Source organism: Zootoca vivipara, chromosome 1 (genome assembly GCF_965207765.1).
Source record: "Zootoca vivipara chromosome 1, rZooViv2.hap1.1, whole genome shotgun sequence".
Classification (NCBI taxonomy): domain Eukaryota; kingdom Metazoa; phylum Chordata; class Lepidosauria; order Squamata; family Lacertidae; genus Zootoca; species Zootoca vivipara.
Window position 1 is genome coordinate 100830839 of NC_142582.1, and position 21967 is coordinate 100852805.

At 41.0% G+C, this 21967-nt stretch overlaps 1 protein-coding gene across 6 annotated transcripts in view; it reads left to right on the top strand.

Annotated features, from left to right (window-relative positions):
• AKAP6 (A-kinase anchoring protein 6) overlaps positions 1-21967 on the top strand; it is a 257193-nt gene that overhangs the window by 95698 nt on the left and 139528 nt on the right. For all 6 annotated transcript variants that reach the window (XM_088671520.1, XM_088671525.1, XM_088671516.1 and 3 more), the window contains 2 exons: positions 8241-8337; positions 10042-10205. In XM_088671520.1, coding sequence (XP_088527646.1) covers positions 8241-8337; positions 10042-10205 — 261 coding nt within the window. The remainder of the gene's footprint in view (positions 1-8240; positions 8338-10041; positions 10206-21967) is intronic.

The following is a 21967-nucleotide window of genomic DNA, read 5'->3' on the forward strand; positions in this document are numbered from 1 at the left end:
TCTGCTTCAACTAGCTCCATGCCGCACTGTAGGCAGCGCTGACTCTGGGCAGCAACCATAATTCAGCCATGGGTGAACACCTGGGACAGTGGCAAGCAGGGGGGTCTGCTAGGCCTCCACCCAGATGTCCCCTAGACTCAGGCTCAGGGCACAACGCCTCAAAGGGAAGGCCAACCATGAGTCCGTGGATTCCTTTTAGAGGAATACCCAACGCATAGGGATGGCTAGGCATCCTGCCACCCCTATCCACCTGAACCAGAGCCTATCCGCAACCTTACAAGTTGTGACGATTTGCTACGTGGCAGGCGAAACCCAAGTGGCACCAGCCAATCAGCCGAGTGGGGGAAATTCCTGCTGTGCCCCTGTCCCAACGACAGGCGACACACGACAGCATAGCAAGGTCAAGCAAGAGCCCTAAATATAGGGAGAGATGGACGGGTGTTCTGATGCACAGAGCCCCAAAGAGGAAGCTCAGGGACATGTGCATCGGCTTAAGTAGAGGTCCCTTGATCGCGTTGACTGGCATCCCTTGCCCAATTGCTCCCCAGATCGAGGGACCACCAATAGGGTGTTGTGGCTACGGAAACGTTCCCACCCACAACACAGGGTCTGGTTGCCAGGTCCCACTGCAACACATGCCCTCTTGTTAGGGAGGACCCGATTTGTCAATACTCTGGAACATCATAGTGGGATCATTCTGAATGTCATTGAGCTAAAGTTGGTGATTGGACGATGCATTAATGTACATTGAAAATCACAGCACTGTTTTGCACCGGTAGAGTAATTGTCAAGGTTGTAGCAGGCAAAGGAGGCTTGTAGTGCAATCAAAATCTCCAAGCTCTACCTGAAGCAAGGTGCACACAGCCTTGTGCATCACAAACAGTGGCCAACCCACCTCTGTTTATGTGGCCAGCTCACATCCATATGTGCATTATAGTCTGCAGAGACTTTCTTCATTCTGCTGGACCTTTGGAACCGAGTTTAATGTTGAGGAATGCCGTCCAAAAAAAGATCAAAGCTAGTTGTTGAAGTGTCACCTGCATGTTTAATCAAGGGATTCATATAATGGGGAGGGGACCTGCAATTTCACTTTGAATGGTGTGCAGGTTTATATATTCCCAAATTACATGCACACACTAAGTTTCTGTCACCTAGCCTTCTGAAACTTACTTCTTGATCACACATACATAGGATTGCACTGTACGTTAATGAAGGGGCATTGCTTTATTGGAAGACAGAACTAGTCATTGCTTTGTGATCTATATTTTATTAATTAGAATGTCAACTTTGCATTTGCTCTTGGCCTGGCAGAAACGCTAATCTGTGTTTAAACAGAAGTCTAAGAAATTAAGTTCCCATTAAGGGCAGTGACAAAATGATCTGGATATCGTATTTGCATTTGGCACTAACTAAAGGAGTGGGAAATGGCAGCTTAGCTGCCCCCTAATCATCTGTCCCACGACACACCTCAGGCAGCTTCTGACAGCAAGCCCTGGGTTTAAGTCTCAAGCTGCCTTGCTGTGGAAAAGGCTCCCGTGTGTGTGCACCTGTTAGGTCCCAGGAGTCAGCAAACCTTTCCAGCAGGGGGCCGGTCCACTGTCCCTCAGACCTTGTGGAGGTCATTGGAGGGGGGAATGAACAAATTCCTATGCCCCATAAATAACCCAGAAATGAATTTTAAATAAAATGACACATTCTACTCACGTAAAAACACACTGATTCCCGGACCGTTTGCGGGCCAGATTTAGAAGGTGATTGGGCCGAATCTGGCCCCCGGGCCTTAGTTTGCCTATCCATGTGTTAGGACTTCCTTCTTTGAGCAAAAAGATGTGCAAATGCCCTCTTCACACTGTTGAGCATCAAACTGGGGATGTGCCGAGGAGGAACATATCAGTGCTCACAGAATGGAAATGTGTGTGTGTGTGTGTGTGTGTGTTGTGTGTGCTTCAAACCCAATGTGTGCAGGCTAAATATCTTTAAAGAACAAAAGAGGACTATATCCACAAACACTGTGAGTTTATACACTGTCACAACTTACAAATAATTACTTTTTGCACAATTCAGTTCTGTTTCCAGTGCTTTGCCAAGGCCTGAGTTTAAGCCTTCCGCCTTCTTGGATTCAAACTACAACTTATACCTCTGTTGTGAGTAACCTGTGACTCTCCAGATATTATTGTACTCTGTCTCCCATCATTCCCAGCCAGCATGGCCAATGGTCAAGAATGTAGCGCAGCAACAGATAGAGGGTCAAAAGTTCCCCACTCCTGTTTTTGTCCTATTTTTGTTGCTCTTTTGCCAATGCAAAAGAATTTTCCCATTTCTGTTTCAAAAAATATTTATTTGCATTTTTAAAATGATTCCATACGCATTTATTTATTTGGAGATCTGAAACAACTTTTCCAAACACATTTCTAAAAGAAGGATTTCATTTCACCTTCAGACTGTGTAAAGTATATTGTCGTAGGCAGAAGCTGCTTTGGATAATGCTAACAAAAGAAAAACCCTCAAGGGAAGTCTGCTAAAATGTTTTGTTTTAATAATTATTGTAGAATGGGTTCATGTGTTATTACATGTATGCATGGTAGAACTGATCTATGTTAAGTGGGCGGGGTGGATCATGTTGTTCTGCCCTCCCAGGGCTGGAGCACTTCAGAACACAGGTTTGGGCAAATCACAAGTTTTAAAGCTCATCCACAGTGATGGTGCCGTTTAGTTCCCTTCTGTCATATCAGGGAGAGAAGGCGAGAGATTACAGCTCATATTTCCTATGCATAATCTTTAGACAAGCAGGAATTTTTTAAGGTGAATTTACATGATTCCCCCCCCCCGAATGAGTAGATTTGCTTTGCCTATGTGCTGTGTGTGAGTCAGAGAGAGGGATATAAGTAGATAGTTAGGTGATGGAGAGGAAGGAAAGTATTCATACTATTAGGAAGCAAGAGCTGTACAAGCAATAGGTAAAGGATCACAGCAACAGCAGCAAGCTACAGGTGGAAGTGAATCTGGGGTGCGGAATCGAAATATGAATAATAGCAGCAAATCTGGTGAGGGGACAAGGAATCATAAATCTACATGGAGGGACAATATGCTGCACATATCTGCTGCAGCAGTAGAATTTGTTAATCAACCCAATGATTTTCTAGTCTTCTGGAGATATTGTATTTGCTGGAAGGAATCTAAAGGAGTAGAAATAGAGATGGAAAGGCCTGGGGAAAAACCTGGGAAAATGGGGGTCCCCCCCCCGGGTTTTTTCCAAAGCCATTTTCCCCCCAGAAAAATTGGAAAAAACAGTTTTATATAGTTTGATTATTTTCCCCAAGGTTTTTTTTCCAGGCCTTCCCATCTTTAAGTAGGAACATCTCTAAGTACGGATTCCATATACTGGCCTGCCCCACTTCCAGTGATAGACAGACTCCTCACAAAGTACATTTTTGTTGTTTAGTCGCTTAGTCGCGTCCGACTCTTCGTGACCCCGTGGACCAGAGCACGCCAGGCACTCCTGTCTTCCACTGCCTCCCGCAGCTTGGTCAAACTTTTTTTGTTTGTTTGTTTTTAAAAAAACCTTTTATTTTAAATACTAGAAAAAGTGGGTGGTGTGTTTTTGTCTAAAATCCCTGCTTCCCAATGGAAAATAATGCTTGTAATTGTGCACATAAACACAGTTCCTTTGTTGATGCTACAAGTTATCTTTCTCAAAATAAAAGGTTTTTTTTATTGGGGAGGGGGAGGAGAATTAGGTAGCGGCAGACCTTGGTGCCTGAAATTTCAGCGGCTCCATGTGTGACGTCAAAATCTGATACACACACATTTCTCGCCTTCCATTGGACATAATAGTTGCAGCGCCCCCAAGGCTTGGCACCCAGTGCGACCGAACCAGTTGTGTTTTCCTAAATCCGCCATTGAGGGAAGGCTGGCTAGCAATAGAGGCAAACTCAAGCGTGGAAATGTCAGGGCTGTACTCAAAATGGAGCGGGACTTTTTGAATTGGGGGATCTTGCATGGCCGTCATTGCTATCTGCTCCCATCTGACATTTGCACACAGAATATTTACATAGTAGACAACACATGTAGAGACTTGAGCAGCCTTTGCCAACTCCCACGGGGCTGCAGTAGCCTCCCATGACTGCTTTCTGGAGAAAACCCTGGAGGTAGGAGTGGGACCACTGAAGCACAGCTCCCCCAAACCCCTTGAGATGCTCCAGAAGGGTATTGTGGTCAACAGTACGACAGTGTCAAAATCCACTGAGAGTTCAAGGAGAATAAGCAAGGTTTCCCCCATCTCTCTCTCAATAAATGTCATCAGCCATGGCGACCAAGGCAGTTTCAGTCCTGAAGCCGTACAGCAATGGATCCAAGACAGACATGCTTCGTTTCTTCCTATACTTCACTTTGCTGTTTTAGGAACATGACATGCACTGGGTGTAATTCAGAACACAAACAACCGCACATCTATGAGTACTGCAGTATGCAACCATACTGTCTGAAATAGTTTCAAAATATCTTCGTAACCATGTAAAAGGTCTGGATTTTATTAAAACAATAACTGCCAATATACCCAGTGTTAGAGACAGAGATACAGTCAGCTTCACCCAATGCTATATTAAGTATACCTTGGATTTTGCTGGCTCAGAAAAAAAGAACAATGTACATTGGCTTAGAAACCGTAGGCAGTACAGTATTCAACTGCAAAATTGCACCAGCTCAGTGGGTTGTTCCCTGTCTCTTCCACCTGCATGTTCCACCTCCAGATCTGCTCTGGAGGGTTTGGGGGAACAGATTTAGGAGGTGCACAGGGACACAGGGAGAGGAGAGCAGGTGATTGTTCTGTTGCATTGTTCTGCCAGGACACGGAGGTCCAGCGCCGAGGGCCTTTTGGCGGTTCCCTCACTGTGAGAAGTGAAGCTACAGAGAACCAGGCTGAGGGCCTTCTCGGTAGTGGCGCCCACCCTGTGGAACACCCTCCCATCAGATGTCAAAGGAAAAAACAACTACCAGACTTTTAGAAGACATCTGAAGGCAGCCCTGTTTAGGGAAGCTTTTAATATCTGAAGGACTATTGTATTTTAATATTTTGTTGGAAGCCACCCAGAGTGGCTGGGGAAACCCAGCCAGATGGGTGGGGTATAAATATATATTATTATTATTATTATTATTATTATTATTATTATTATTATTATTATTATTGCACAAGGAGAAATCCTTGGACTGACAAAACGATCTGCTTAACACTTTGTTGAATATGACATAGGACCTCAGCATGCAGGAACAAAGAGCTTCATATATACACTGCAGTGATATTTAAGAAAAGGCTACACATATTTTTATTTAGCTAGGCATTTGGATTATGAAAGAATTCTCCCTCGGCCTGAAAGCAAGATAAGCGCCGCAACCCCATAGTCGCCTTTGACTGGACTTAACCATTCAGGGGTCCTTTACCTTTTACCTTTACTGCTCCTAGCTGCCCACCTCCCCATGCTCCTACCTGTAAAACTGTGCTGTTGATGCCAGATCTGCCTAGTCTGTCAGCATTGAGTTATTTTCTCTGGGAAGCAGCCAGCTTTAACTCTGCAGAAGAAGTAAAAGGCACACACCTGAATGGAGATAATGTAATGTGCCACTGACTACCATCTATTTTGCTCTTGTTTGCTACGATGCTTGCAGTTAGTGAAAAGAGTTCCCCCCTTAAGACCAATGTGTTATTGGTTAATCTGTTGCCAGATTTCGCTATTTGTGCTTTGCAGCAAATTAAGACGCCGAAGTCTAAATTCTGTGCAACTGTAAAATTGCAAATCAAGCCCCAGAGTTTTGGCCCATCTTTATTCATCATATTTTACTTCTTCAGTCAACATTATTACTGGTTAATAGGTGCACCTGTAAATCAAGCTGCATTGTATACTTGATATGTTATGTTAAATGAATCTTTTCTAGGGCAGCAAGTCTATTTTTTCTAATGAAGAAGAATACCTCATCTTTTCCAATTTTCCTATCAAACGCATCCCCATCATCTTGAGGCTGCGCCACATCCAGCTGCATCGATGCTCCGCTTCAATTACATGAAATTATCCAACCTCCTCTCGGGCCCTTTAGGTTTTCTTTTGCTATGAGGCACTCGCATGGTACATCTCTTGTGAAGTGCATGATTACAAACTATTCAACACAGGCCTGTTTTAAGTAAACAGTAAATTTAATATTGTTTGAGCTCACTTTCATGAAAGGAACTTCTAGAAAAGGTTTCACGGAAAGTGAAGCTTTACGAAAAGGAGCTGCACAAAAAGTAATGTTGTTTTTCTTCTTCTTCTCTTCTGGATGCTTGACCCAGTTTATATTTTTGGCTCCATCTCATTTTCATTCCGGTTTTGGCATTACTTGCCTAATAATATATATAAAAAGTTATTTTTGTCGGCCACCTCAGTTTTTAAATGTGAGCATCTTTGTGGAAAATCAAAATGTTTAAATTGGGTTCCTTAGCTCCCTAAAATATATTTGTTTTTAAAAGAATTCTAGATGACAAACTGAATGCCATAAAAAAAATAGCACAGCATGAATTTGTGTTGGGAGCTTCGGGAGGGGCTTTCTGTGATCATTCATTAGCGGTATCTAAAGATACGAAGACAGAGAGAGGTCTTCCATCTTTAATTTCTTTATAGAAATTGACAGTGCATTTCTCACATGATACAGCAAACTGTAGCCGCTCAGATGCCAACTTCTGTGCTGCTTTTAAAGGCACGAGAGCCTTGTGTGCGGCTCACACCATTCTGCAATTGTGTTTTATTAGCCGACTCCTCACTGACATACCAGGGGACAAGGTGAGCGGGCAGGTTGCTTTCAAAGTTTCATAAGACACCTCTAAATTAAATTCAGTGCTGAATGCAAGCCATGCTGGAATTGGCTGCGCTCGGGATCTCCATCCAGAAGCTCCCAAATGGAGCCAATCGCGGCTGAAAGCAGGCACAGATTCCTCTACTGTATATGACGCCACATGGGCCACCCCACACATCTGCCCAAAGTGGCCTGTGGAGGAGTGGGCACTTTTGGATCCATCTGGCTGGGCCAAAGTGAATCCTCACCCCGGTGTATAGTTGAAATACTGTAGTGAAGAATGAATATGGTGGTTAGATAGCAAGTGGCTTTGTTTGTTTGTTTGTTTGTTTGTTTCCAGTGTTTCTGTGCCACTTTTCAGGGAAAGTCCTTCCACGGCAGCCCAGTGCCCACAATAAAACAGTGACTTAAATTTATACATGCAATGAGACTAACATGCATAGCATTACACCGCAAAATTATATTGCTAGTATTTGTCATTTGACCTTAGCTGTCAGCATATTTTACCATTTTTCTAGCCCCTTCCAAATCATTCCAAAAATGGGCACTCTTTTAGCCATCCACTTCTCCTGGGCCCAGCTGTTTTGAATGTAGGAGCGAGGCAGTGTGCAGGACTTTCTGCCTTGACAGGTGGAGAGATCGTTCCTATCATTTCTAGTGAAGTTAGGAGTAAAGGAAGGGAAAGGGAGAAGTAAGCCCGGGTGTGTGGAGGGGTGAGTGCTGTAAGTGTGCAAGAATGAGTATGTTGTGCTCCGTGTATAAATGTAAGATTCTTTCCATTAAACTTTGCAGGTCTTCCCTTGTAAAGGCTGCTGTGTGACGTACATCAAATACTCAGAGAGGTGCCACAAGTTCACACAGAGTTCCGCGAGTTCCTTTGTTGTTCTTCCTTTGTCTAGTTGTCAAAACAAAATTGATTACCACCAAAATAAATACAATAGTGGACTATCGTGAACCTGAACAACAGAACTAATTTGTTGCAATATTTTGTTTGACTGGATAAAAATATACGCTGCATATATTTATAGAAATCATTTATTCTCCAATATTTGAATTTATTTATTTAGGAAAAAGAGCGTTCATGAACTGATGGCTCCAGTTCAGTGTATTTTATAGGACACTGTTATTCCAGATATTGCCTACAGGTTACATGTTTTCATAAAACTTAATGAATTTCTAGATTTGTCAGCTGTTTCAACACAGATGCACTTTGCTAATCTAATGGAAACATTTTGAGCTCCCTTCTGAAATATCAATAGTTTTCAGTATTGCAAATGTATGTGGCCGTTGAGTAAATGGCACTGCGGTTCTTGATAAAAAATAGCAAGTAATTTAGTACAAATGCTTTATGTTAGAATGCTTCTCTACCATTTCCGTCTATATATAAATATAAATATACATATATATAATTTCCCTTGCAGAGTTTTAAGCTGAATGTAGACAGCCACTGTGCTTTGAAGGAAGCTGTTGTAGAAGAAGGACGCCAACTTCTTGATCTTATAGTATCTCACAAATCAGGTAAATCCTTCTGAATTATTGCAAGTCTTTATGTCTCCAGACTATTAAAGAATAAAGAAGCATTGCTGTAAATTACTGCATATATTCACTTCCTTATGTATTATTAATATTTACATTATCAGTTTGACCTTCAAGATTTATAAATGTTTCATATACTGCATACAATGCTGTGATACTTACAAAATGAAATACTGCCAGCAAATAGTCTGTTCATTTTATTTTGGTCTCAATGCTCAGCTGAGTTTCAATTGAAATTACATCACTGAAAACTTCACGCTGACATATTCTTTGATGTAGGTGCTATGGAAATAACATTAAGATGATAAATTAGGATTTCATATCTATACACACACATATATATTTTACATAGTAAGCATGAGTAATCGCATTGGTAAATGCTCCTTTGCCATTTAAGCTAATTCTTACTGCAATTTTAAAGTATTTATTAGGAAAGATTTTAAGATTAGGAATATTATTTCCTTTAGTTATGCTTGTCCTTTTCAGTAAAAGCCTTAAGTCAGAATGAATAATAACTTTTGTCATGTTTTTGGAACTTTGCATGACTAGTTTAATAGGATGGTTTTAATCAGCACGCTCTACAAGCCTAGAGATTTCAGGCTTTATTTTGGTCTGGTTGGAAAAAGGTATTCCCCCCCCCCCCTAAGATGAAGTTGTCATCTGGGTTTTAGTGTGATTATTATTTGAGTTTTTACATCTATTACTTCTCTACCTGCATACACTCTGATAGAACATGAAACAGACTTTTTCTCTCAAAACATTCATGCTATGTTAAGCCAGTTGGCTGATTGGCATAATATCCTGAATGTATCAGTCTCAAAAACAAACAAACCACAACCCCATGATAGATCATTGCATAGCTGTTATGCAATAAATATGGTTTTTTTAAAAAAAGAAAAAGGAAAAAGGAAAATGATATGTGTCTGGAACAGCATTTTGTTCAGTGAACAGGGCTGAAATATGAATTTCTTGCTTGTTTCTTCAACGTAAAAGGTAAAGGACCCCTTAACAATTAAGTCCAGTCACGAATGACTCTGGGGTTGCGGCGCTCATCTTGCTTTACTGGCCGAGGGAGCCGGTGTTTGTGCGCAGACAGTTTATCCGGGTCATGTGGCCAGCATGACAAAGCCGCTTCTAGCGAAACCAGAGCAGCGCACGGAAACGCCGTTTACCTTCCCGCCGGAGCGGTACCTATTTGTCTACTTGCACTTTTGGCGTGCTTTCGAACTGCTAGGTTGGCAGGAGCAGGGACAGAGCAATGGGAGCTCACCCCGTCGCGGGGATCCGAACCGCTGACCTTCCGACCGGCAAGCCCAAGAGGCTCAGTGGTTTCACCACAGCGCCACCCGTGTCCCTTCTTCAACATAGATTGCTTTATTTTTCGGTATTCATTCAGAAATTATAGCAGATCACGTTTTGCCAGGTGTGTCACATTTTGGTCCTATCCAGTCGTTTGCAATAACAATAGGTTAGAATTCCAGATCAGATTTCTCTGTAAAGTGTGATGAAATACTTAAGGTCAAGGGGATTTCATCCCCCCCACCCCCCACCCCACACACCCTGTTCTTTTTGTTCCCCTGGGAAATTCTTTGCTGCCTTTAGTATAAATAATGTTATTAAACGATGAAGTCGAATGCATGACTTAATTTGTTTCTCTCTCGTTTTATTTTATTTTTCTGCGAGAAGGACTGAAGGACATGCTGCAGATGATTGGAAGTCAGTGGAAGGAACTACAGAGGCAAATCAAACGACAACACAGCTGGATTCTGAGGGCTCTGGGTATCATCAAAGCAGAGATACTTGCTACTGATGTGTCTGCAGAGGATGAGGAAGGGACTGAGAGCCCCAAGGTAAAGTGGCTTGAAGTTTGTCTTATTTCCTCTTATTTCCTCCTCCTTTTGAACTAGGCACCACTGAAGTTTTCTTTCCACCCTAAGGCTTTTCATTTCTACTGGGTAAATTTTTCTATAAACAAAATAAAATGTCTTGCTCCGATACAATACCAGAAAGGAAAAAGACAGAAAGAATCCCCAGGCTGAAACTTTTTTTAAAAAAATAAAAATAAAATAAAATTCCCGGAAAGAATTCTTTTGCTCTGCACATGGAAGTCTGCAAGGGGGGGGGGGGGACAGGAAAAAGGATGTAAAATATTTAGTAAACAAAACATAAACTATCTTTAACATGAATAATCAGAATGGTTTTAAATTGTTTTGTTGCAACTATAAATCACTATAATCAGTGCAATCACTCAGCTCTGACATCCATTAGCCGCTTGGTTACAGCAAATTAACAAAGAAGAGAGAAAGTGATTCATTATCTCATTCCTGTTAATGACTATCAGATGCATTGCCTAATTAGGGGATGGCCATTGTAGTGGGGAGAAGGTCATATGCTTTGCCACAAATCTTTTTTGCTTGGAGTTAAAGCCTTCCATAATGGCGCATGTGTTGAATACGTCAAGCACTTCGCAAATAAAGTATTGATATCCATATCTATTTGCTGAGGACTTTATTTGGAGCAATGAAAGCTGCTTCCCCCTTAGCAGTGTGCTAATGAAGGAAAGAATAGCCTTGCTGCAAAGTGAAGAATGTTGCTGTGGAGAGGAAACATTTTTGTACTCTTTTAAAACACACACACACACACAAACTCAAAAAAAAAAATCACAACATGCACTTCAGGTTAACCACCCAGGATTCAAAGAAAGTCAGGAAAAGATGACCAAAATGGCGAGACTATTTCTGCAAAAGTGGCTGGATGGGGACTATTTTTGTTTTCTTTTAGAAAATAAAATACCATGCAAAATTTTGTAATTCATGAACAGTGGTGTCAATAGTTGACCGTGACTGTCATATAGCCCTAACACTAGAGTTGCAAGGATGATGTCCACACTTGGCATCTTGTTTCCATCAGAGGCATGTTACGGTGCCCGCCAGGGACCCTGCTCTCTTACAAGACAGATTGCATACCAAACCACCTCCCTGTTGCTTTGATACGCTCTGACCAAGAGCCCAGCTCCTCATTACCTAGCTGTCACAGAATGCACCCACTCCCTTTCCTTCCGATTGGACAGACTCCACCAACAGGTGCTTAGATTGGTAGGAAGAGAAGGGGGAGATAAAACATCCCATATGTCCATCCCATATGTCCAAATGACAAAGAAAACTTAACAAACTCATATTTCAACCAGACAGACCACCCATTAAAAAAATCTTTGCTGTACCTTCACCCAAACGTTGGGGGATGGGGACCCCCAAATTTAAACAGCTATTGCGACACACCTCAACTCAGCAACATGACAATACCAAACATCTGGAAATAAGGGAACCCAATGGAGCACAATAGAGAACTTGGAGATAGTAATATATAAAAGCAACACCTTAAAAAAAATCTACTCTTTACATTGGCTTGCAAATCCATTCACACAACTTTCAAGATTTGAGCAAAGGGGCAAAGGTTCTAGTCCAAGGCCTCTGTCTCATTATACCATACCCATTTTTCAGAAATAAATATAGAGCCTATAAGATAGATACGTGGAAAGAAAAGCAATGGTATTATTTGAAAGATATTTACAAAGATGGACGACCACTTACCATTAATGAGATGCAAATTCAGTTGGGGAATGTTTGAATATCATGGCCATTAGGCTACCAATTAAGGTCCTTTAAAACAAATTCTGAGGTTAAAACAACAAAGCCACAATGCAATTAAAAACATATGAAAAAATAATAGTGGAAGAAAATATACTCGTAAGAACAAAAGGACTAATACCAACTTCGTATAAATCTACTATAGAGGTACATTTTTGTCCTCAGCAAAATTTGAGAAGGTCGTGGGATCTGAATTGGGATTTAGAAAATGAAGAAGAGGCATGGTAAGGTAATGTATAGGTAAAGGACCCCTGGATGGTAAAGTCCAGTCAAAGGCGACTATGGGGTTGCAGCGCTCATCTTGCTTTTCAGACTGAGGGAGCTGGCGTTTGTCCACAGACAGCTTTCTGGGTCATGTGGCCAGCATGACTAAACCGCTACTGGCACACAGAGGACCATGACGGAAGCCAACATTATGGGGAAAACTGAAACCAAAAAAAGTAGTAAGAGGTCAAAAAAAACACAACAATTTTAATGCAGTCTGGTGTGACTTTATTCATTATACAAATAATGAGGCATATGGTAGAAGAGTACTCTTAGTTTACAGCCCTGCGATCCTATAAATTCCTATAACTTCTATGGTCACCAATCTAAGCAATCTGTAATAACTGTAATAATTTTAACACAACTTTGCTATTCAGAAACGTTTATCTGTGTGCTTATTTTTTATTTTATGTAATTGTGCATGTCTTATGCTCTAATGTACACAAAGCAACTTCTTAATGCAACTATGTTAAACAGTTTAAAGATGAAAATGAATACAAAGTACATTCCAAAAAGAAGCAAACAAAGCTCTCGATACACAGATGAAGGAAAGTCAGGCCCTTGCAGTGGGAAAATCCCATGCCAGGTTTGTAGGTCAGCCCAACTGTAGACCACTGCCTTGAAGCAGACCACCGACTGGTCATGTCCTGCCCACAAGTTGGTCCTCGTCAAGCTGTCACTTCCCTTAACTGGATGGGGATTTGTTGTTTCATGAATGCCTGACATAAACATGTTAGGCACAGCATCCCTAGCTTACTATAGAAGATAAATCATCCAGTTTTCTCTGGGAAAATGCATGCCGCTATGTGTATTAGTTAGTAGCTGTCTACAGACCCACCAAGTGTACCTATTTTCCAGGGACGTCCCTGATTTAGAGAAGCCGTCCTGGTTCCTGATTTGATCCCATAATGTCCCACTTTTCCTTAGGATGCCCCTATTTTTATTGGAGAAATGTTGGAGGGTATGTGTCTGGTGTAAGGTGGCATTTATATTCCAATTGCTTAGTTGCACTGTAGTGTCCAGAAAACAAAGCTGCTGTGGACTCAGATAAATAGTGGGGGAGAACTCGCTGAAGTCTCAGTGGAATGTGACAAGCCTTTTCTTCCTTGCTCAGATTATGTAAATGTCATCAATACATCTCAGGAAGTTCCAGAAAGATAGTAGATTCTGTTTGACTAGACATTTAAAACACTTGTTTCCAGAGTTAGCACATTCTTCCTCTATGCAGATTGCAATTTGTATGGCAAAGAAGTCTTTTCTTCATCTCTTCTTGATTACTGTACAGAGTGACATGTATTATCCTTTATGGAGGGCATTCAACTTCTCACGTTCAGAGATGGGGGACCTTTTGCAACCCAAGGGCTGTGTTCCCTTCTGGGCAACAGTCCAGGGCTAATAATAAAATAATAATAATAATAATAATAATAATAATAATAATAATAATAATAATAATAATAATTTATTATATGTACCCCACCCATCCGGCTGGGTTTCCCCAGCATAGCAATGACATGTATATTTTACTTTTGTACACATAACATTATCCTCCACCCAAGCAGGCAAAAGGCATAATCAGAATTCAAGGACACATTCCAGCTAGGCAAAAACACTCAAGGAGGTTGTGAAGCAGGACTGGTGGGGAGTGCGGCCTAAGGACAGGTGTTGTGACTGGGGAGTGGGTGTGGTTTGTGGAGAGTCCCAAGGGACAAATGGGACCTCATTGGGCCCTTAAGCCTGAGGTAACCCAACCCCCTGTTCTAACTGCAAATATTTCACAACAAGCTTGGTTGTATAAAGCTGTATTGCGAGAATGATGACAACTTACATTGGTGGCTTAATTTTTTTTACATTTTATTATTATTCTTATTTGTTGTTTACACTGAATTTGAGCGCAGCTTTAGCTTTCTTTTTTCAAATTCACATTTTTATGCAAACCTAACAATTTAGCAATGGCCACACTCAGTTCTTTTGTTGTTGGTTGTAGTGAGGAAAGCCTAAGAGCAGAGCAAGTTGTATGAACACATCTGTAAGAGTGAGGCAAGCCGGAATACAATAAGCTTAATGCACATTAATTATCCCTTAAACAGTTCACCCTCAGTGTCCTCTTTCCATTTGAATGCTACTACTATGTTAACTAGGCTCTAAAATATAACATAGTCTCAGAGTCTGGGCAATGTTGAATCATAAACGATGAGGGGGAAAGCAGATGCCAAATCAATTGAACTAGTCAATTTCAAAACACCTAGTTCTAGAAAGTAAAATTCACACACAATTACAGGAAGCAGGAAAAGAAAATCTATTTTTTTAGAGGTGAAACTTCCACATGTCTGTGATGGTATGGTTGAAAAACCTTCAGTTTCTCAGGAACCTAAACAATTTGCAGGTCATCTTCAGTGAGGAGAGGGAAAGTTGTGAGTTGGGTTGGGATTAAAACTTCACACAGGGCAGAGTGAACAATGGCGGCAGGTCCTAAGATGTTGGGAACAAAATGGGAAAGGCAATGATTCAAAACTAAGAATGACTGAGAAAGAGGAACCCGGAGGAAGAATGAACAGTTTGAGTTATTCTGGGCAGCTTCCAACAAAAATTTAAAATACATTGAAATGTCACACATTAAAAACTTCCCTGAACAGAGCCTTGGGCTTGCCGATCAGAAGGTCAGCAGTTTGAATCCCCGCGACGGGGTGAGCTCCTGTTGCTTGGTCCCAGCTCCTCCCACCTAGCAGTTCGGAAGCACGTCAAGTGAAAGTAGATAAAATGGTACCGCTCCGGCAGGAAGGTAAACGCCGTTTCCGTGCGCTCCTCTGGTTCACTGGCCACATGACTCGGAAGCTGTACGCCGGCTCCCTCGGCCAGTAAAGCGAGATGAGCGCCGCAACCCCAGAGTTGTCCGTGACTGGACCTAATGGTCAGGGGTCCCTTTATCTTTACCTTAAGTAAGCTAGCCTTTTCTTTGTAGAATTCTACTATGCTGGTTATCTGGGAAGAGACGAAACTTAGACAAAAGGGTGATTCCATATGTAATTCCCTTCCCTTACTTAATTTAGGAATTCCGTAGGTAATCTCCCTAATTTAATGCAATTCTTCTTTAAGTTTATCATTGTACCTGAGTCGTGACCTTTAAATTGATAATGCCCACAAAAGTGTTTTAAAAATATTAATTCCCTCCCTTTTTGGGAGGTTGAGAAAGTGATCAAAAATAAAGAAGACAATAAAAAAAATAAGACTGACTTCAGAAACTGTATAAAACCTGTGAAGCATAATAGAAAATCTAAGGAATATATCTAGGGGGTATTTTTCTTTTTCTTTTTCTACCTTGTTGAGAGACAGCAGAAGAGAGCTGATTTTACAAACCTCCAAAGGAACCAGAAATAGGAAGGATTTCAAAGTCTCTAGGAAACTTCCCCCCTAGGACTTTTTAAAAGTGTTTTCTACACTACCATGGGGGACTTTTTTATAAGCATACAGGGAGGGCGGAAAACGGCAGTTTTAGAACTATATCGTAAGCATTCACATTCAGGAACTCAGACTTTGCATATGCTATTATGCCTTTTATTATGTGACAGGTGTTTTTGCTTTTTCATAACTAGAAATACAGTGTAGGATGTACTCGGTGTGGAAGATAGGAATTCTTCCAACTAAGTTTAATAGTGAAGCAATAGCAATGCACCCTTGTCCTTGCCCTTTAAATATGAATGTAGACATTGGACTGGGGTGTTAGTTTATGGCTACAAAAGTAGTATCAAGGTTTACTGAAACTGTTCCTTGAATAAACCCCAGTTACTAACACACACACACACACAGAGAGAGAGAGAGAGAATAATGTTTAGTTCTCCTTGAAATTACACATGTTATTTATTATATTTTAATTTAAGTTATTAGAATTTGTATACCACCCTTCATCCGCAGATCTCAGGATGGTTTACAACATAAAAATACAGTGGATGCTTGGGTTGCGAACGTGATCCGTGCGGGAGGCACCTTCGCAAGCCACAGCATTCGCAACCCACAGCACTGCATCTGCGCACGCGTGGGTCGCAATTCGGCGCTTCTGCGCATGTGCAAAGTGCGATTAAGCATTTCTGCGCATTCGCGAGTGCCGAAACCCAGAAGTAACGCATTCGGGTACTTCCGGGTTCGCGCGGTGTGCAACCCGAAAAGACACAACTTGAAGCGTCTGTAACCCGAGGTATGACTACAAGATAAATAATCCAAAATACATAATAAAAACAAAGCAATAACTCCACTCCCCCATATTTACATTATTATGGGCCAGTCACTGCCTTTCACCCTAACGTACCTCACAGGGTTCTTGTGGTGATAAAATTAGGGAAACAGAAAATCCATGTCTGCCACCTTGAGCTCCTTGAAGGAAAGGTGGGATATAAATGTAATAATTAATAATAACTAAAGCAGGACCAGGGAAACTGTGGTGCTGGACTCCAATTCCCTTGGCCCCAGCCAGGATAGCCAACAATAAGGAATGGTAGACGCTGTCGTCCAGCAACACCTGGAGGGCCAGATGTATTAAGGCAATAGCTATGATTAATTTTATTCTAGGTGTTTAATTTTGTTCCAAGGCAAAAGCTACTGAAAATCTCACATAAGAAAATTGGGGGCAAAGCTCCCATTAACACACCAATGAACTCTCAAATTTTATGATGAGGTGGGCTTGCGCAGTCAAAAACCCACATGGGTTTGTCGCTAAAGAAAATAAAATGGAAGGGTCTATAATACTATGAGAGGTGAAAAACATAATTTGCACCATATAAAGAATTTCCTAATATGTTTACTTGAGAAGTCTAATTTCACAGTACAGTAAAAGTAGGTCCAAAAATACTAATCCCTATTCCTGACACAGAAAAGCAAAACTTGATTGGAAAATCTGAGGAGGCACTTTTGTGAAATGGCTGAGCAAGCCGAAAGGAAAAGAAAGGTTGAATGGTAGCTACGAATTGTAAGTCTATGGTTAGAAATTCTAATGCATCTTGATGGTTCGAGCCACCCTGCTTTTCCTGTAATGTTTAAGATTAGTATTATGATACTGAAAAAGTACAAGTGAATTGATTTGGGTCTTCAGATCAATACAGGGAAATGTCATATACGTGAGCAGATATGTTGCTTTTTCTTAGTTCATTTAAAGGGCTTTTCAGCTCTAGGTTTCTAATCTCTAAAGATTCATATTTTGAATCTGCTGTTGAAAGAAAGTTATTGCAGCAGTGGTTTGCAACTAAAGCTGCAATCCTGTGCACACTTGGCCTGGGAGTAAGTGCCAATGAACTCAGATGGGATTACTTCTGACTAGACACGTATAGGGTTGCACCGTTGATTGTACAATTAAAGAAACAGATATAGCATTTCTCATAATAATCTTTTATCCTACAGTAAAAGGGAACAGTGGCTTAAAATTCATTGTTATGTTTAACATAGCCATCATGGTTTACCAAAAGGTAAAAGGTAGGCAAAGGACAGCTGGATGGTTAAGTCCAGTCAAAGGCGACTGTAGGGTTGCGGAGCTCATCTCACTTTCAGGCTGAGGGAGCCAGTGTTTGTCCACATAAAGCTTTGGCCAGCATGACTAAACCGCTTCTGGCACAACAGAACACTGTGACAGAAAACAGAGCGCATGGAAAACCCGTTTTCTTCCTGCTGCAGCGGTAACTATTTATCTACTGGCACTGGTAATAATTATAATAATTTGCTTTTGAACTGCTAGGTTGGCAGAAGCTGGGACAGAGCAACGGGAGCCCACCCCTTTACCAAGAACAAAAGCTAGGAATGATGGAATTGTAAAAGTTTTCAAACTGCAATTCAGTTATAGCAGTGTGTGTGTGAGAGAGAGAGAGGTGGGGAGAGAGAGAGGGAGAGAGATATTTTATATGACTTGTTTGTTGAGCAGCCATCCTGATTTATTTGCAGGGAAATTAGATGACATTGGCTTTTAATACAGATTCATTGTGATTTGCTTGCAGGGGGGTGAGATGACATTGCTGTCAGTCCATTTCCCCATCATCACGAAAAGATCAATCTTTGGGGAAAGTGGACAAGGGTTGAACCCACAACCTTGAGATTAAGAGTCTTATGCTCTACTGACTGAGCTGGGTGCCTGATGCTTGCCTTTGTACCTTTTCCAAAACAGGATCTATGCCAGGGGTCCCCAAACTAAGGCCCGGGGGCCGGATGCGGCCCAATCACCTTCTAAATCCGGCCCACGGATGGTTCGGGAATCAGCGTGTTTTTACATGAGTAGAATGTGTCCTTTTATTTAAAATGCATCTCTGGGTTATTTGTGTGGTCTGCCTGGTGTTTTTGCATGAGGAGAATGTGTCCTTTTATTTAAAAAGCATCTCTGGGTTATTGTGGGGCATAGGAATTTGTTCATATTTTTTTTCAAAATATAGTCCGGCCCCCCACAAGGTCTGAGGGACAGTGGACCGGCCCACGGCTGAAAAAGTTTGCTGATCCCTGATCTATGCTGTCTATGGTTCAGGGTTTCAGATAAGCTGGAAAACAGTCACACCACAGTTTAATTATATGGGAGCTTCTAAAAAGTGAGGAGTGTGAATATTTTTGAAGTTCCTCACAGTACATACGGTACAATTTGAGAGCAATTCACTGGCTTAGGTACAGATAAATTTATAAAATCAACATCTAGCTTAGAGAATTACCAGTTTTTTGTTTTTTTTTCAGAAAACCCTTGTGAGGTGGAGTGTAATTTTGCTGCTTGTCAGTGTCACAGTATAGAAAATGATCTATGTCACTGTCAGTCAGCCTGTACACAAATTAAGCACCGCATCAACTCCTGACTGATTGCTGTCTAGTGTCAGCAAACTTTGTCCCCTCCCAACTCCACCCCTTATGTCAGGGGAATATGTGTTGCCATGGTGATTGCAATAGATAATTAGATAAGACCAGTATCAATATTTATGTACTTAATTAAAATATCAAATGAGGATTTTAGGGCGGTGTACCAGAAAGCAATAGCAATAGTGAAAGTTTTTTTTGTTGTTGTTCCACAGTTCAGTCTGTTAAGTACAATGACCAGAAAGTTCTGGAAACCAGTTAGATCATTTGGGAGGAAGGGTGGGGTATAAATTTAATAAATAAATTAATAGAGCATCACTGATTTGGTGAGCCCGTGGACTCAGCTACATTGACAAAGAAAAGGCGCTTTTTTGTATTTGTTGTACAGTATATGCATTATAACACTGTGTCACCAGGTGGCGGTGTGGAGTTCTGTTTTTGCCCACCCGATTTCTCAGGTCTGGGCTGAATCATTTAAAACTGTAGGTGTGGGTTCACATGACTGACTATTCATTTAAGGCTACTTTCCCCCCAGTTATCTAGTGGGTGTGAAAGGGTCCCCCACCCCATTATTGTATCAAAGACCATTTAAGTGATGTGGACTCCCACCTGCGGTCTGAAGTGACACAACCCCAACAGCAGTGAAAAGTAGATAGGCATTGGTTAAATATTAGGTTTCCAAACTAACAGTGTGATCTTCTGCGTGTCTACTCAGAAGTCATTCCCACTGAGCACAATAGGGCTTAAATCCCTGGTAAATAAGTATGGGATTGCCATCTTAACGGCAATGTAAAGTTTGTAAAGATGCCTGAACGTTCCTTTCTGGGCCTTTTTTTTTTTATCAGCTTAAGTATTTTGAATTTGTGTAATAGGTGGAATGAAAGCTTCGTAGACTTTTGTACTCCCTCTCTCCTGAGCATCTTATTTTAAAACAGATCTATTTATTTTAAAACAGATCTGCTTTCTCCCACAAATAAACTGGAGACACAATTTTATCCATAGGAATTTACTTCTCTAATGGCTAGCTTCACCCTGGTCACAAATTTATGTGTCTCAATGGGCATTTTTAATCCATTTGTTCATTGTTGTGTTGTGGTTTTTCATGGCTGAGCCAATAACAAAGGGAAATGTTTTGTTCTGAGTAGGCACTGAGTGTTTATTTTTTTTTTAATGGTTCAGGAAATAATCTCTTGAATCAATTCTGTTCCACACCAGTCACTGTGTCTTTATTCAATTAAAAAAAGCATAGAAAAATATTAGCCTTAAAAACTCTTTACATACATATTTATACAGCAGCCATCACCATTTTTGTTTAAAAAAATTAGCTTTCTCTTACAAGCATACATTGTCTGTCATATTATTGAAATAGTATTCTACTTCTGGAAATGAAAAACATTTCTTCATTCCATTGACTATGGTTCACTATTCACTGCTCGATGGTCTCCTCCCCACCCCCACCCCTACGAAAAGCATTTTATACTTTTATTGTATTTGTGTGTTAAATTAAGTGTTCATATCTGCAGAATAAACTAACACCTTATAAATATTACTGTGCTTAATTAGTAGTTCAGTATTTGAATTTTTGCTGTTACGGTTGATGTTGAAGAATTACTATCTATGTAATACAGAACAAAAGGAACGCTGATATGAACAAAGATACTGTTAGATAAAGGCAAATTTTAGGTTCTGCATGTTAGCATTCTCTTTAAACTATTTTAATTACTTTCATACTCTGCTGGGTTGTGTAGCATATTTTCTTCCTTCCTTTCTTTTTTCCCCAGTACTTGCCTGTTTTAGTCTTTCAGCACAACATCTTATAGCAACCTTTTTATCTGTAGAATCTTTTAGTTCTGCTCCCAGCAGAATACATAAAACACAACTATTCTCCACCAGGGTGGGCACAAAGGGGAAAACAGGTAAAACAATGTTTGAAGACAAAATCTATTTGGACATCCTGAATTTTATATCTGGCAGACTTCAAAATGTTTTTGTGCTGTGGCAGAATTGACAAGTAGACTTTGTGGTGAAAGATTTTTTTAATGCTGGAAATGGGAAGGATCCAGGCCTCCATTAATGACAATCCCTTTTCAATATCAGGAATATAATGAGGAAGTACTCTCTCCATGACTTATTTAGCATCCATTTGGCCTCATCTTAAGCTCCAACCATATACAGTGGTACCTCGCTTTTCAAACATCTCCATTGACAAACATTTCAGTTTCCGAACGCCATAAGCCCGGAAGGAAATGCTTCCATATTGAGTTTTCCGTATTGAGTTTTTGGTTTTCGAACGTTTCGGAACTCGAACAGTCTTCCAGAATGCATTACATTTGAAAACTGAGGTACCACTGTATCTCACCAGTTCATTCTTTTACTGTAGACATAAGACATGTCTTGGAAAACTCTGGACTCCAAGCACACACACACAAACACGTGCCTTTCCATATGCCAGGAATTGTATAATGGTAGAATGTCAAGGCTAATAATAACAATAATAATAATATTTATACCCCACCATCTGGCTGGGTTTCCCTAGCCACTCTAGGCAGCTTCCAACAAAATATTAAAAATACAGTAAAACATCAGACATTTAAAACCTCCCTAAACAGGGCTGCCTTCAGATGTCTTCTAAAAGTCAAATCGTTGTTTATTTCTTTGACATCTGATGAGAGGGACCACTACTGAGAAGGCCCTCTGCCTGGTTCCCGGTAGCATCACATCTTGGAGTGAGGGAACAGCCAGAAGGCCCTCGGCGCTGAACCTCAGTGTCCGGGCTGAATGATAGGCATGGAGACGCTCCTTCAGGAATACTGGGCCAAGGCAATTTAGGGCTTTAAAGGTCAGCACCAATACTTTGAATGGTGCTCGGAAACGTACTGGGAGCCAATGTAGGACTT